The 16,681-nt window shown below is 40.1% G+C and overlaps 1 protein-coding gene and 1 long non-coding RNA gene across 2 annotated transcripts in view; one reads left to right on the forward strand and one right to left on the reverse strand.

The window, feature by feature from the left end:
• SCP2 (sterol carrier protein 2) overlaps positions 1-16,681 on the reverse strand; it is a 115,825-nt gene that overhangs the window by 68,158 nt on the left and 30,986 nt on the right. The window contains exons 6-7 of the mRNA XM_026498068.4: positions 10,323-10,449; positions 909-972 (exon numbers count right to left, since the gene is read on the reverse strand). Of these exons, the coding sequence (XP_026353853.2) occupies positions 909-972; positions 10,323-10,449 (191 nt within the window). The remainder of the gene's footprint in view (positions 1-908; positions 973-10,322; positions 10,450-16,681) is intronic.
• On the forward strand, positions 10,349-12,081 carry LOC130543494 (uncharacterized). Its single transcript, XR_008958875.1, has 2 exons — positions 10,349-10,488; positions 11,804-12,081. It is a non-coding gene; the product is annotated as an uncharacterized LOC130543494 (long non-coding RNA).

A 16,681-nucleotide genomic window follows, 5' to 3' on the forward strand; every position in this document is an offset into this window, starting at 1 on the left:
AGATGGCTCTGGTCCTCAAGGAGTTTACAATTTAGTAGGAGGAAATATTATTTTACCACTACTAAGAATGATCCTGTGAAAGTTGCTTCATTTCTGTAAAACTTTTTCCTTGTCTATAAAATGAGAATAAAAATATCTACCTTATAGGGTCCTTGAGAAGATTAAATCAAAATGTACATAAAAATACCTAGCACAGTGACACAGAGTTGGCATTTAATAAAGCTAGCTATTACTCTTTTTATTGCCTAGTGGTATTGCTTTTGTAGAGATTATAGTTACATGGCACTAATTCAATTGCCAGTGAACCAATTTTATTCAGCAACCGTTAAGTACATGCTATAAGCCCGGCACTGCACTAGGCACGAGGGATTCAAAGATGAATGAATGATCTGTAATACACAGGATGTCATTCTACATCAGATCATTTAGGATACAAATTAATCATATTACTCTACCAGAATAAGAGTTAATGACACTGACATAAATAAACACATTACTAAAGTAATATAAATAATTTAACAGAAAGTAATTTAAATGGCTATTAATATGCATTTTATGAACATTTTAAGAAAAGTTTTAAGGATTTGTTTAAAATGCTCACTGGTTATTTTCAGCTAAAATCATTACAATAAATTTCATTACTGCAGTTGCAATGTATGACCGATTACATCTTTAACACCAACCATTCACATTCTTTCTTAAACTTAAATGGCATTCTAAATATAAACAGACCCAAAACTAAAACTGTAGTCAAAAGTTTACTTGGGCACAAGCCTTTTATATGAAAAACAATAAAACATTCTAGTTAATATCTTCGAGTTCTTGCATTTACTTTTCAAGTATGAAGTTATATATTACATAGCAGGATAACACAGATTTTCACTATTTCATATTCCTGAAATACTTACGGGTTATTAACTGAATGTTTATGATTTTTCCATCCAATTTTTGCAAACTGTTCAACTTTTGTTCCTTTAGAGAAAACAAACATCTATTAGTGGGTCAATGCCTTCCTATTGTTTATTAACAAATGTTGCAATGGTACTCAGTGTCCCACCAAATATTTCTACCTTTTCCCTGGTATAAATTATCAGTACTGACAACTTCAACACTGATCCCTCACATAAATATTTCTTTAATTAAACTTGAGTATAATTAAATCCACTAATAAGCATATGACATGAAAACAGTTCAAACTGGCCAATTCCACCTAGTATAACTAAAGTCCAGTTTCAAAAACCAGAAGATATAGCCTGGGATTAACAGTGGATATAAGGAAGAAAAGTACTGCCAGAAATTTTGCAAGGAGTCTGCCAAAGCATCCCAATGCCCCTAGACTAAGTGAATTTTACAATCACACCCTCCAGGACCTAATCCTTCTCCTTCCTTATGACAAGGCAAAAGGGTCTTCAGAAAAGTTACAGCTTAACAAGAAATGTGTATGTTTTTAAATTCCTTAATAGAAAGCTTAAAGATTGGTGTCAGGAAAACAAAAGCACACATTTAAGAAAGTAAAATATGAAAATTTTTTACTACATTTTTAAAAAAGATTTTTTATTTATTCATTTGAGAGAGAGAACTCGAGCAAGAGAGAGAGAGAGAGCACGAACAGGGGGGAGGGTCTGGGGGAGAGGGAAAAGCAGACTCCCTGATGAGCAGGGTGCCTGACCTGGGGATTGATCCCAAGACCTCAGGATCATGACCTGAGCTGAAGGCAGATGCTTAACCGACTGAGCCATCTAAGCGCCCCCCCCCTTTTTTACTACTTTTAAAAAAGACAAAGCAGCATTAGATAGGTTTTGAATCCTGCTTTAGAGCCTGAAAGGCCAAGGAAGGAAAAAGTCCACTGATAGGGGCTGATACTGTTATATTAATGCATGGAACAGGAAAATGAAAAGTCCCCATTTCTGCTTCATCTCACCTTCTCTGTCAGGGGGATGATCTTCAGAGCAGAAATGACATACATATAATTCAGCAAATCTTGAAGAAAGTAGAGCCTACACTAGTGACTCATACCAGTAAGAGTGATGGTCAGGAAGCAACCAAATATGGATCCAACAAGAACACACTATAGCAGATTTATATCTGGTTTTGATTGGTTTGACTGGCAGAGCAGATGAAACACAGTATCTTTATATTAGCAAGACAATCAAAATTTTTAGGACATCTTTTGGGACAAGGTAAGGAAATACTATAGTGTGCGTTTTGGTTTTTCTTTTGTTTGAGGGGAGCACTTTGATGTTACTAAAAAAATGAGGGGTGACACCTGGGTGGTTCAGTTGGTTTAGCGTCTGCCTTCAGCTCAGGTCATGATCCCAGGGTCCAAGGATCGAGTCCCATATCGGGCTTCCTGCTCAGCGGGCAGCCTGCTTCTCCTTCCGCCTGCAGCTCCCCTTGCTTGTGCTCGCTCTCTCTCTCTCTCTGACAAATAAATAATATAAAATAAATCTTTTAAAAAAATAAAAATTTAAAAATGAGGGTTCTTCTGTCAAGTAAGTTTAGATAATACTGGGTTAAACAAAGTTAAACATGTTTCTTTACAGCAAGACCTTCAGAGCCTTTATTATTATTACATGTGTATTATGACTGATTAAAGGGGGACACCTGGGTGGCTCAGTCGGTTAAGCATCTGCCTTCGGCTCAGGTCATGATCCCAGAGTCCTGGGATCGAGTCCCGCATTGGGCTCTTTGCTTAACGAGGAGCCTGCTTCTCCCTCTCCCTCTGCCTGCTGCTCCCCATGTTTGTGTACTCTCTCTCTCTCTGACAAATAAATAAAATCTTTTAAAAAATAAACAAAAATAAAAATAAAAGGGGGTTAAAGGATGAAGCATCTCCCAACTTATCTGACCCATGTCATAAAGAATCTCACGAGGTTAACGTCCCACAGAACACACTTGTGAAACTGCCAGCACTGACCAAGGTGCATTAACCTGGAGAAAAGTCTCCAGTGCTAACCTCTGACCTCAGCCATGCTCTGGCTAGTATGTCTACCAAAAACTGGATTAGAAAATTAAAGGTATCTGTTGAAGGGCATCTGGCCCTTCTCTTCATACGTCTGTATCTTTGAGGTAAAGAAAGGGATAAAAGAAAGGGGGGGTAATCAGAAGGGGGAATGAAACATGAGAGACTATGGACTCTGAGAAACAAACTGAGGGCCTCAGAGGGGAGGGGGGTGGGGGAATGGGATAGACTGGTGATGGGTAGTAAGGAGGGCACGTATTGCATGGTGCACTGGGTGTTATACGCAACTAATGAATTATCGAACTTTACATCAGAAACCAGGGATGTACTGTATGGTGACTAACATAATATAATAAAAAAACCTTAAAAAAAAAAAAAGAAAAAAAAGAAAATTAAAGGTATGCTCACGAAACCAGAACCTGGGAAGGACTGCTAGAATGTTGAATCCAAATAGATTTCAACAAGGTTTATTAATGGGTTGGATCAGAATGTAATTAATTAAATGACCCAATTCTATTCCTGGAACTCCAAAACAACCTGAGAAAAGGAACAGCAACTATGAGAAATGCTCTGAGGTTCTGTTTGACTACAAGTTCAATATGATTTAACAGCGCGTTGCAACTACCAGAAAAGCTTACATGTGATCCCAGTATCTGCATGAGACCAGTGATGATGGCTCACGAAACAAGTCAAATGAAAAACAGTTAGAGAGAAGAAGAGAAGTTAAGCACAAGGTCTGGCTGGCTTCGGATATTTGAAGAGCTATCAGGTGAAAACGGCTTCCCTCTTGTGAGCCTCAGAAGACAGAAACAAGACCATGGATGGAAACTATAGGGAGAGAGATCTGAGTTCAACGTGAAAAAGAGCACTGTAACAACTGGAATCACCCAAAAAATGGCATCAGTGGCCTTAGTTGGTGGCAAATTCCTTGTCACAAGAAGTACAAATGCTTAATTGTCACAAATAAGAAGATTTACAAGTAATTCATGCATGGATTGGTAGGAAGAGGGGAAACTGAACTGTATAAAAAGCACTTGGCATAGTGTCTGACAGAAGAGATATTCAATTAAGTGTTGATGCCTTTTTATTTTTTACCCTGGGATCAAGTTAATCTATAGAAGATAGCAACTCTTCCAAAAATATTCTGCCAGTGATTTACCATGTATTTATTAAGACTGAGCACTAATGAAGGGCTTGTTGACTACTGATTCTGAGCTGCTAATTCAGATTTTTGGTGATTCAAAGGATACACCTAGTATAAAAATATTTCAACCTCCTTGAATCAAACTTTGAAGACACAAAAACCTGCTGATTTTACAGCAGAATGTAAGCTACTACAAACATTCTTATGCATTCATGCCTAGAATACATTCACAAACAGCAATTTCAAACAATAATTTAAAAGGCTGTAAGATTCTAGAATTTATTTAAAATCTACTGGATGAAGAATAACATTTCAACTAAAATACTGTACATTTATACTTCAAAGTTTGGGTTAGAAAACTGTCCAACTATTCTGAATAATATAAAACTTGAGAAAAGATATAAGCTTATAAACACACCAGACACAGGATTTCCAGGTAACTGAGGACAATGAAGGCTGACTAAATCTCTCTCCATATCCTCCAAAAACAATACAGAATAACAAGAAGAACAAATAAAACTGCACAAAACCCTACCCTCCACAAAACTAGACAAGAGAAAGCCCCAAACCTTCGAAGTATCTGGAAGTGAAGAAAAAAAAGGGAAAAGCACAACCAAATCCCAGTTAGCAATTGCTCATGCACCCACAGCAAGCCTTGGGGGGCCCAGGGCAGGCTGAAGAAAAACTGTGCAGAGGAGAGAAGAGGAACACTAGTGGCAGGCCTACAATTGCTCTAAAACTACCATCAGGAGCACCTGGGTGGCTCACTCAGTTGAATGTCTGCCTTCAGCTCAGATCGTGATCCCAGAGTTCTGGGATCGAGTCCGTATCAGGCTCCCCGCTCAGTGGGGAGTCTGTTTCTCCCTCTGCCCTGCCCCGCTACTTGTGCTCACGCTCGCTCTCTCTCTCAAAAATAAATAAATAAAATATTTAAAAATAAATAAAACCATCACCAGGAAGGGAAAGACCTCCCCGCAAATGTGAAAATACAGAATATTACTACAGATCAAAGTATGACTGCAGGAAAGGGTCTGAAAAGTATAGCAGATTCAAGGTGGTAATCTTTAAAAAGCATAGCTCTGGGAGAAAAAAGGGGGGGGGGGCAAAAAGAAAGGGAAAGGTGTCCTTAGGCAGCTGGATAGTGGAAGAGGAAAGAACCAAAAGGGAAATCTTTAGGGTCCTGCAAGACAAAAAAGAGAGAGAGAAATGAGAGGACACACAACCCATCCTTCAAAAAAATCCACTACAGATATAAGACATTACTACACTGACATAAGAGGGAGCCATAGAACCAGGAATCACCCCAAATCACAATGTAATAAAACTAAAAATTAATTAGACAAGATTTTTTTGAGACCTAAAGTATGCAGATGCCTGGATGGCTCAGTCAGTTAGGCATCTGACTCTTGATCTCAGCTCAGGTCTTGATATCAGAGTTCTGAATTCAAGCCCCATCCCTATTTAAAAAAAAAAAAAGACCTAAAGGATGAGGATAGCTGACCTTGAAAGAATGGAATAAAGAGCACTGTAGCCAAAGGGAAGGGAATATGAGACTCCAAGGCAGAAAACAGTTTGGCTTACTGAAGATACTGAAAAAAGGCCAGTGTGCTTAAGCCAGGAAACTATACAACCAGAATGAAAACAATAAGAAATTATTTTTTAAAATACAGAGTCTCATTACTATACAATAACAAATAATGAATACATATTTTGGTACCTAAATGCTACAGACCGTGTCCCTGACAAAATTCATATGTTGAAGACCTAACCCTCAATGTAGTGGTATTTGGAAATGGGACAACTGGGAGGTAATTAGGGTAGATGAGGTTATGAGGGTGAGGCCTTCATGATGGGTTAGTGCCCTTACAATAATCCTTTTAAGAAGGGGAAGAGAAAGGGGCACCTGGGTGGCTCAGTCGTTAACCGTCTGCCTTGGCTCAGCTCATGATCCCAGTGTCCTGGGACTGAGCCGGCATCGGGCTCCCTGCTCAGCGGAAAGCCTGCTTCTCCCTCTCCCGCTCCCCCTGCTGGTGTTCCCTCTCTCTGGCTGTGTCTCTCTCTGTCCAATAAATAAATTCTTTAAAAAAGGGGGGGGAGAAAGATGTTTCCTCCTCTCACTCTGTCTCTCTCATTCTCTCTCTCTGTCTCTCTCTGCACTCGCACAGAAGAGGAGGTCATGTGAATACACATAAGAGGGCAGCCAGCTACAAGCCAAAGGAAAAGGCCTCAGAATAAAATCTACCTTGCACCTTGATCTCGGACTTCCCAGCCTCTAGAACTGTGAGAAATAAATTTTTGTTGTTTGAGCCACGCAGTCTATGGTATTTTGTTACAGCAGCCTGAGCAGACTAATATACTGGAACTGGGGTTACACTAAACAAAAATGTACAATATGTGAATGGCTTTGGAAACAGGAGGTGGTTATAAGGAAACTCCTAGTGAAAGCCTAAAGTGCCTTAAAGAAACTATTATTAGAAGCCTCCAGATCCTTTGAGGATGCTGTTGGTGAGGGTTTGCAAAATGATAAAACCTTAGTGAGGACTAGAGGAAAGGAGATACTTGCTACAATAGGAGCAGAAATTATAATAACACTATTATCTGCAGTTACGTGAAAATTAGATAATAAGGAAAATACTGAAGGTGCCACATGGTTTCTTCTTGCTCTTTATGGTAAAAATCTATATTGCTATATTGAGGAAAGGGCTGTTAACCAAAAAGAATTCAGGAGTTGATGATTTTGAAAATTCAAGCTTCTCAAAATGGGAAAAGATGATAAAATTAAGAAATGGCCTTTGAGCAAAGATCAAATCCAGGGCACTACCACGAAAAAATGGTCCAAAGATGAGGTCCAGGGTGTGATAAATCTTTTGTTAAAGATCTCAGATCAAAAGTGATGCCTCAGAATATAGTTTGAATGGGGCACCTGGGTGGCTCAGTCGTTAAGCGTCTGCCGTCAGCTCAGGGCGTGATCTCAGAGTCCTGGGATCGAGCCCCACATCAGGCTCCTCCGCTGGGAGCCTGCTTCTTCCTCTCCCACTCCCCCTGCTTGTGTTCCCTCTCTCGCTGGCTGTCTCTGTCAAATAAATAAATAAATAAATAAAATCTTTAAAAAAAAAAGAATATAGTTTGAACAGAAAAAAGCCCTCTAAAGAGAAAAAGGCTATGCCTCACAAATCTTCTCAATCAAAGAACTACTAGGAAGCTTAAGAATGTTGTCCCTCAGCCATCTCAGAAAGGACCCAAGGAAGAAGAGAGCTTATCTCAAAGAGATTTGTAGGTGTAGCTTTTTGTCTAATGCAGTGACCTAAGAAGATTCACAAGAGACCCACAAAATTCTTTTTTTTTTTTTTAAAGATTTTATTTATTTATTTGACAGAGATAGAGACAGCCAGCGAGAGAGGGAACACAAGCAGGGGGAGTGGGAGAGGAAGAAGCAGGCTCATAGCGGAGGAGCCTGATGTGGGACTCGATCCCGGTACGCCGGGATCACGCCCTGAGCTGAAGGCAGACGCTTAACCGCTGTGCCACCCAGGCGCCCCGACCCACAAAATTCTTAAGATAAAAATAATCTACTGAGAGGCTTCTTGGGTATTAACATTCTGTTTTTTACCTGGTAGGTGGTTTTGGTCACAGTGAGGAGCACCGTGAGAATTCACTTAGCTGTATATTTATGTTTTGTGTACATCTCTGTATTGAGTTATAATACTCAACAATGACAAATTTTCAATTTTAAAAAACTGCTGGGTTCAACCCACTAACTTGATTCCATCATTTCCTAGCAGGTCACAATCCACATTGTGAAAAATTCTGGTCCAGGGTAAGAGCTGTGGTAGTGAAAGGAACCGGAAGGAAGAAACATTTGGAGTCTGCAAGTAGAATTGACAGGACGTAATGAGGGACTGGAAGAGGGGAAAAGGAGGAAGAAGTGTTAGAGATGATTCATGTTTCTGCTTTGAACATCTGAATAGATGGAAGTGCCACTTACTGAAACAAGGAAAACTAGAGAAGGAACAAGTTTAAAATTATGGGAGAACAGAATTAAGAGTCTGCATCTGGGGCACCTGGGTGGCACAGCGGTTGGGTGTCTGCCTTCGGCTCAGGGCGTGATCCTGGCGTTGTGGGATCGAGCCCCACATCGGGCTCCTCCGCTGTGAGCCTGCTTCTTCCTCTCCCACTCCCCCTGCTTGTGTTCCCTCTCTCGCTGGCTATCTCTATCTCTGTGGAATAAATAAATAAAATCTTAAAAAAAAAAAAAAAAGAGTCTGCATGTGAACATGTTAAATTTGGGACGCCTGGGGCTCCATCAGTGAAGCGTCTGCCTTCGGCTCAGGTCATGGATCCCAGGGTCCTGGTACTGAGTCCCACAACGGGCTCCTTGCTCAGCAGGGAGCCTACTTCTCCCTCTGCCTTTTGCTCTCCCTGCTTGTGCTCTCTCTCTCTCTGACAAATAAATAAAATCTTTAAAAAAAATAAAATGAACATGTTAAATTTGAGATGCCTGTTAAATATATAAGCAAAGATCCAAGATGCCAACTGGATATGTGAGTACAGAGGCCATCACTGGCCTCCCTCTCCCCACAAGTATATTACTTTGTTTTGTTCTTCTTCACAGGACTAATAATTACCTGAAATTAACTTCATTTTTTTCACATATTATTGTCTGTCCCAAACTAGAAATTTAAGCAAAAATTTCACATCTCTTCTGCTTATTGATAGCTTGTGAAAGAATGCACTAATATACTTAATTCTTTTTCCCTCTTAAATGTCCTTTTAGGTCTGTCTTTGCAGTTTCCTACCACAAAAGAAATGAAATATATTTCCCTATCCTTTGATTCCAAGCTTGCCATGTAACTTGCTTTGGTCAACAGCTTAAGTCTCAAAAGGCTTTACATGTTGCAGATTACTCTCTTGTCCTTCTGCTATCAACATGAAAAGGACATGCCAGGGCCAGCTCTCTGGTCCCAGGAGGAGGAGAGACATATGACACTGCCAAAGAAGAGTAGAACAGAGCTTCCAACCAACGTACAGTCATATGATTAACCCAAACAAGATCTGAGCTCAGCTTAGATGAGCTGATTCCCAATCTACTAACTTGTAAACTATAATAATATATGATTATTTTTTAAAATCACTGAGTTTTGGCATGGTTTATTACAAAGCAATAGCAAACTGATATACTGCTACATTTCAATGCCTAGAACAATGCCTCGAATATAATGAGAGCTCAAATAATATTTTAATTGAAAAGGAAATGGACAAGGAATAGCCAAAGAGGTAAGAAAAACCAGGAGAATGAGTGTCATGAAAGCCAAAAGAAGAGTATGTTTCAAGAAGGAAGTGGTCAAAGGGATTAATGGTGCTGAGGTCTGTTAAATTAGGATTAAAATGTATGTACTAGATATGGCAACGTGGTGTTCAATGGTAGCCTTGACAAAGGAGGGAAACCAGATTGGAACGGACTGAATTTAAAAATGGAAATAGCTATAAGGAAGAAAATTCTCATGGCCAAAAACTGGCAATGCTCCTCTCACCGATTCTTCCTTGAAGATTTTTTTCCTTTCTAATTATTTGATCTATCAAACAACCGGGGTATTTTTCCTAGGAAGAATAGGAATGTTGAAATTTTGAGTATGATCATTTCCTTTCTTATCTAAGTACACAGTAAAGCACTGGTTCAGGGTCATACAATTTTTTAAAAATCCTATCTGCATTATCCCATGCTTTAACCGCTAAGGAAGCCAATACTGATCATCAGTCAAAAAATTAGGATGTTTACCTACAAAATGCAAATCAACTACGAAATTTAAATCTAATAAAACATTATGGAATGACAGATGATGGATTCTTGGTGAATTCAAGTACCAAGAATTAAATCTGGCTATATAAACATATTACCAACAGCATGCTTTAAGTGTCACTATATTCAGAACTGATTAACCTTAATTTATAATTCATGATTAAAGGGGACAAGATTTATGTTATTTTTCCTATTTCAATTTCTTGGCATGGAACATTCTAGGTACTTCCATTATGATGTCCTATATATAAATACTTTCTCTACAACTAAATCCTACATGGACTATTTCTTCAATTTAATTCAAAAACCATCTTATATTTTACATATCCTGGCATTGTCCACAGATACTGAATAAATTCCTGTTGTTTTGCATCATACACACACAACTACCGATAGGCCTTAAAATTTTTTTAACATACCATATTTTTCCATGTGCTCTTTTCCAGCACACGCAAACATCTGAGGAGCAACTGGTTTGGCAGACAATCCATATTTATTGATCAGGACCTCAACATGTTTATCAATTGGGTGGGTCCTACATGAAGACTAAGAGAGAGGAAAAAAAATCAATAAGTACTTGATATGGTAAGTGTCTCTTTTGACTATTATAGTATTATTAAGACATATGCATATTCTAAGCACCTAGTAAAGCAAAAATAAGCAATGTGAATAAAATCAGTCAAGAAATGCTTTGCAGGGAAACATGAAAAGGAAAATAATCAAGTGAGGTATTAATTTTTTCATGAAATATAAAGAATCCAGTAGGGGAGCTCCTGGGTAGCTCAGTCAGTTAAGCGCCCAACCCTTGGTTTCAGCTCAGATCATGATCTCACCATGTGGGATAGAGCCCCATGTCTGGCTCTGCACTCAGCATGGAGTCTGCTTTGGATTCTCTCTCCCTCTCCCTCTTGCTCTCTCTCTCTCAAATAAATAAATAAATAAAATCTTTAAAAAATAATAATAAAATGAAAATAAATAAAGAATCCAGTAGGTACCCATAACTACTCAAGGTGCTAGGGATAAAATAGTGAACAAAACAGATAAAGCCTCTGCTCATCTGGCATTTACATCTGTGGCAGGGACGGGGCAAAAGATGATGAAGATAAAAATAAACTAAAATGTAAATAGGGGCCCCTGGGTGGCTCAGTCAGTTGAGCGTTTGACTCTTAATTTCAGCTCAGGTCACGATCTCAGGGTTGTGGGGATCAAGCACTGCCTCAGCTCTGTGCTCAGTGCAGAGTCTGCTTGTCCCTCTCCTGCTCCTCCCCCACTCGCTTACTCTCTCACTTTCGAATAAATAAATAAATAAATATTTTTTTAAACGTAAATAATAATGCTATAAAGAAGAACAAATCCAAGAAAGGAAATAAAGAATGAAGGTAGGAAGTGATACTTTACACACAACTGTCAGGGAACGTCTCATTGACAAAATGGTATTTGAGCAGGAATGTGAAGCAGTAAGGGGTAATTCATTTAGTACCTTTGGGAGAGGATCATTCTAGGCAGAGGGAACAGCAACAAAAAAGATCCTAAGGCAGGAGCACGCTTGGGTGTTTGAGAAAAGAAGTGAATTAGGATTAGAATAAAGCAATACTCAGAGAGTATAATCACCTTTGTTTCCATGGTTCCACTAATATTCCACAAAGGGAAAACTAACAGTTTCTTCTCAATTTACCTACTAGATTATGAACTCCCTGAAGTCATGAACTCTTTTTCATACACCTTTGTACAGATACCCAATGCCTAGCATAAGGACTGCCACATAGCAAATATTCTATAAATAATTGTTGAATAAATAAATTAAGATTATTTTTTGGTCCACAAGGGCTACCAGAGAGAATATTGCTCAGCCATCCTCTTTGAAGAAGAGAAAATCGTCTTTTTTTTTTTTTTTTTGTAGGCCAACGCAGGACTTGAACTCATGACCCTGAGATCAAGACCTGAACTGAGATCAAGAATTAGATGCTCAGGGGCGCCTGGGTGGCACAGCGGTTAAGCGTCTGCCTTCGGCTCAGGGCGTGATCCTGGCGTTGGGGGATCGAGCCCCACATCAGGCTCCTCCGCTATGAGCCTGCTTCTTCCTCTCTCACTCCCCCTGCTTGTGTTCCCTCTCTCGCTGGCTGTCTCTATCTCTGTCAAATAAATAAATAAAATCTTTAAAAAAAAAAAAAAAAAAAAGAATTAGATGCTCAACCAACTGAGCTACCCAGGCATCCCAAGAAAAAATAACCTTCAAAGAAGAAAATTACTGTTAGATATGATAAACAACCTGACAATCCAAAGGACACTGTAACATAAATGGGTCTTGGAGAGTCTCTGAACACAGAAATCTTAAAAACAAGTACATATAATTATGTGTTTGGATGGCCACAGATGGAAATTTTTTTCTGTCAAAAGAAAAAACAAAGAGAAAATGTTCACTGCTAAGTTAAAAAAGGGATACTAATTAAAATAATGATATAAAACTTCTGCTTCTAGACATAATGGATTACAGAAAACAGATTTATCCTTCTACATTAGCCAACTAAAAACCTGGACAAAATATACAAAGTGATTGTTTTCAGACAATGTACAAGTAGAAAGCATTGTATAATGACCTCTGAGTTAAGGAAAATAAATAAGATGAGCATTATGATTGTCCCCAGATTGCTACCTGGAAAGAGCAGAGAGGAGTAACACAGAATCCAGCAGTCTTCCTAAGTTGAAGAAACAGAGTTCAGAGTTCAGACAAACCAAGGCATCTAGAATTCCCAGAGAAAAGAAAGAGAGATGGGGGCGGGGGGGGGGGCAAGCATATGCTCATGCTCTGAACATACAAAGAGTGTTCGCCTTGAGTCTTCAGTGAGTCTGATCAATACATGAATATGAGGAAACTACTGAGAGAAGGGGGAAAAAAATCACTGGACAGGAGCAGACAGAACAATTCCCAATGCTCATACAGGGCCAGAAATAGTTCTTATTCTCAACAACCACAACACAAAGGTCTCCTAACATATGGGGTATCAATAGAATCCTGAGGTTATTGCCTGAAAGCCCAGGCCAGTTTAGCCTACGAATAAAGTCTGTTCTGATTCTACTTAACAGAGCTTAAAAGCAAATCTCAAAAGTATCAAACCATTTCTGAAAGAAACTGCCCCAGAACACATCCCCAAATAGTTAAAGGAATATAAAAATTCAACACCCAACAAAGTCAAATGTACAATGTCTAGCATTCAATCACAAATCATAAGGTATGCAATGAAATAGAAAAATACAACCCGTAAACAGTAGACTAATCAATCAACAGAAAGACGTAGAAATGACACATGATAGAATTAGTAGATAACATTAAGAGAGTTTATAAATATACTCCAATTGTTCAAGAAGGCAGAAGTGTAAGTATGACAATGAAAAATATGGAAGATATAAAAAAAGACCCACATGAAACTTTTAGAGATAAAAAAATATAGTATCTGAAATGGAAAGTACACAGAATGCAATTAACAGCAGAAGAGACAATATAGCAGACCAGTGAACTTAGGTACATAACAAAACAAAAAAAGAGAGAGAGAGAGAGAGAGAAAGAACTCTAGAAAAAAAATTAACAAAGCATCAGTGAGTCATAGAACAACAATCAAGTTTAGTACATGTGTCATTGGAGTTAAAGAAAAAGAGATGATGGAGAGAAAGAGAAGTCAGAAGAAAAATATTTTAAGATCTAATGGCTGGAGACACCTGGGTGGCTCAGTCAGTTAAGCATCCAACTCTTGATTTCACCTCAGGTAATGATCCCAGGGTTGTGAGATCAAGACCAATGTGCTCAGCACTGAGTCTGTTTGTCCCTCTCCTTCTGCTTCTCCCTCCACTCATGCTTACTATCTCTCTCTCTCTCAAATAAATAAAAAAATAAAATGAAAGACATAAAGGCTGAAATTTTTCTAAATCTGATGAAAACTATAACCGACACATCCAAGAACCTCAAGAAATACCAAGCACAAAAAACATAAAACTTCACCAGGGGAGCCGCCACGCTCGGGCGCCAGGAAGCAGTAGCCACCGGCACTGGAGCGGGTCAGACTAGCGGACCCGCACCGGTGAGAGAGCAGACTGAGACTGTGAGCCCAGGAACGTACGCGCGACCAGACTAAAAACCGGAGCTCCGGACTCGAACTAGACTGAAACCGGGAGCTAGGGAGAGGGCACGCGTCCATACAACAACCGGAGCTCCGCAGCGCACACTCGCACTAGACTGAAACCGAGAGCTCGGGAACCGGACTGAAACGGGGAGCTCGGGAGCGCATGTGCACGCGACCTGACTGAAAACTGGAGCTCTGGAGTGCTCACTGGAATCAGGCTGATACCGGGAGCTCAGGAGCGTGCGCGTGATCAGACTGAAAACCAGCGATCCAGAGTGCGCATGAACCACACTGAAACAGAGCACTCGGGAGCGCACGTGGGAGCAGCTGGTGGTGTTAGAAACAGAAAGGACAGGGGCGCCTGGGTGGCACAGCGGTTAAGCGTCTGCCTTCGGCTCAGGGCGTGATCCCGGTGTTACAGGATCGAGCCCCACATCAGGCTCCTCTGCTATGAGCCTGCTTCTTCCTCTCCCACTCCCCCTGCTTGTGTTCCCTCTCTCACTGGCTGTCTCTATCTCTGTCAAATAAATAAATAAAATCTTTAAAAAAAAAAAGAAAGAAAGAAACAGAAAGGACAGTGACGTGCGGGCCCTTGAAGTGAGGGCTGGGACACCGGCTGTGGGGCGCACAACCCAGGAGGCTGCAGGGTTTTTAGCAGCACCAACAGAAATAAAGTGGCCAAGAGAGCTCAGTGGAGAGCGGACTGCAATCTCTCTGTTCTGAGACAGAGGCTAGGATACAGCCACTGCTGCTCTAACTCTCAGAAGAGTCACAGAAAACTGCCAGGGAAAGCCGCCAGAAAACAAAAGCCCGGAAATACCAGCTCACAGTGTGCCCATCCCCATCCCCCCTCACAGGGGACAGGGAGACTCTACCCAAACAGGGTTGCCTGAGTATCAGCGCAGCAGGCCCCCAGAAGGCAGGCTGAAAAATCAAGAAGCCCACATCCCTAAGGTCCCTATAAAACAAGTGCACACTGCCTGGGTCCTGGTCAATAATTTGCGCTCTGGGCCACCCTGCAACCTCTCCTCATCAGAATGACGAGAAGGAGAAATACCCCCCAGCAAAGAAAAGACAATGAGTCTGTGGTCTCTGCCACAGAACTGATAGATATGGATATAACCAAATTATCAGAAATGGAGTTCAGAGTAACTGGTCAAGATGATGTGTAAGTTTGAAAAAAATATTAACGAAAATATTAATGAGAATATAGAATCTCTAAGGGTGGAAATGAGAGTGAATCTGGCAGAAATTTAAAATGCTATAAATCAAATACAATCAAAACTAGACGCTCTGACGGCCAGGGTAAATGAGGCAGAAGAACGAATTAGTGAATTGGAGGATGGGATGGTAGAAGAGAAAGCTAAAACAGAAACTTGCCTCAAAAAAATCCAATCTCAAGAATGTAGATTACTGGAGATTACTGACTCAATGAAACGTTCCAATGTCAGAATCATCGGCATCCCCGAGGGGGTGGAGAAAGAGAGCAGTCTAGAAGAGATATTTAAACAAACTGTAGCTGAAAACTTCCCTAATCTAGCAGAGGAAACAAGCATTCGTGTCCAAGAGGCAGAGAGGACCCCTCCCAAGCTCAACCACGACAAACCTACGCCATGTCACGTCATGGCAATTCACAAATATTAGATCCAAGGATACAGTATTGAAAGTGGCCAGGGCGAAGAAATTTCTCATGTACAGAGGCAAAAATATCAGAATTAGGTCCGACCTGTCTACACAGACCTGGAATGAGAGGAAGGGTTGGCAGGGTATTTTTAAAGCTCTATCCGAGAAAAACATGCAGCCAAGGATCCTTTATCCAGCAAGGCTGTCATTCAGAATTGATGGAGAGATAAGGACCTTCCAGAATCGCCAGACACTGACCAAATTCGTCACCACAAAACCAGCCCTACAGGAGATATTGGGGGGGGGGGGTTCTATAAAAGTAAAAAGGCCCCAAGAGTGATACAGAACAGAAATTTACAATCTATAGAAACAAAGACTTTACAGGCAACATGACATCATTAAAATCATATCTCTCAATAATCACTCTCTATGTGAATGGCCTAAATGCTCCCATAAAACGCCACAGGGGTGCAGATTGGATAAAAAGACATGACCCATCCATTTGCTGTCTACAAAAGACTCATCTTGAAACTAAAGATACATCCAGACTGAAAGTGAAGGGATGGAAAACCATTTTTCATGCCAGTGGACCTCAAAAGCAAGCTGGGGTAGCAATTCTCATATCAGACAGATTAGATTTTAAACTGAACACTGTAGTTAAAGATAAAGAAGGACACTATATTATTATTAAAGGATGTATCCAACAAGTGGATATGACAATTATAAATATCTACGCCCCAACAGGGGAGCAGCAAAATACACATGCCAACTCTTAACCAGAATAAAGAGACATATAGATAAAAATACATTAATAGTAGGGGACCTCAACACTCCACTATCAGCAATAGACAGATCTCCTAAGCAGAAAATCAACAAAGAAACAAAAGCTTTGAATGACATACTAGACCAGATGGACCTCATAGATATATATAGAACACTACACCCCACAACAACAGAATACTCATTCTTTTTGAATGCACATGGAACGTTCTCCAGAATAGACCATATACTGGGTCACAAAACAGGTCTCAACCAATACC

This window comes from Ursus arctos, unplaced genomic scaffold (assembly GCF_023065955.2).
Source record: "Ursus arctos isolate Adak ecotype North America unplaced genomic scaffold, UrsArc2.0 scaffold_12, whole genome shotgun sequence".
NCBI lineage: Eukaryota > Metazoa > Chordata > Mammalia > Carnivora > Ursidae > Ursus > Ursus arctos.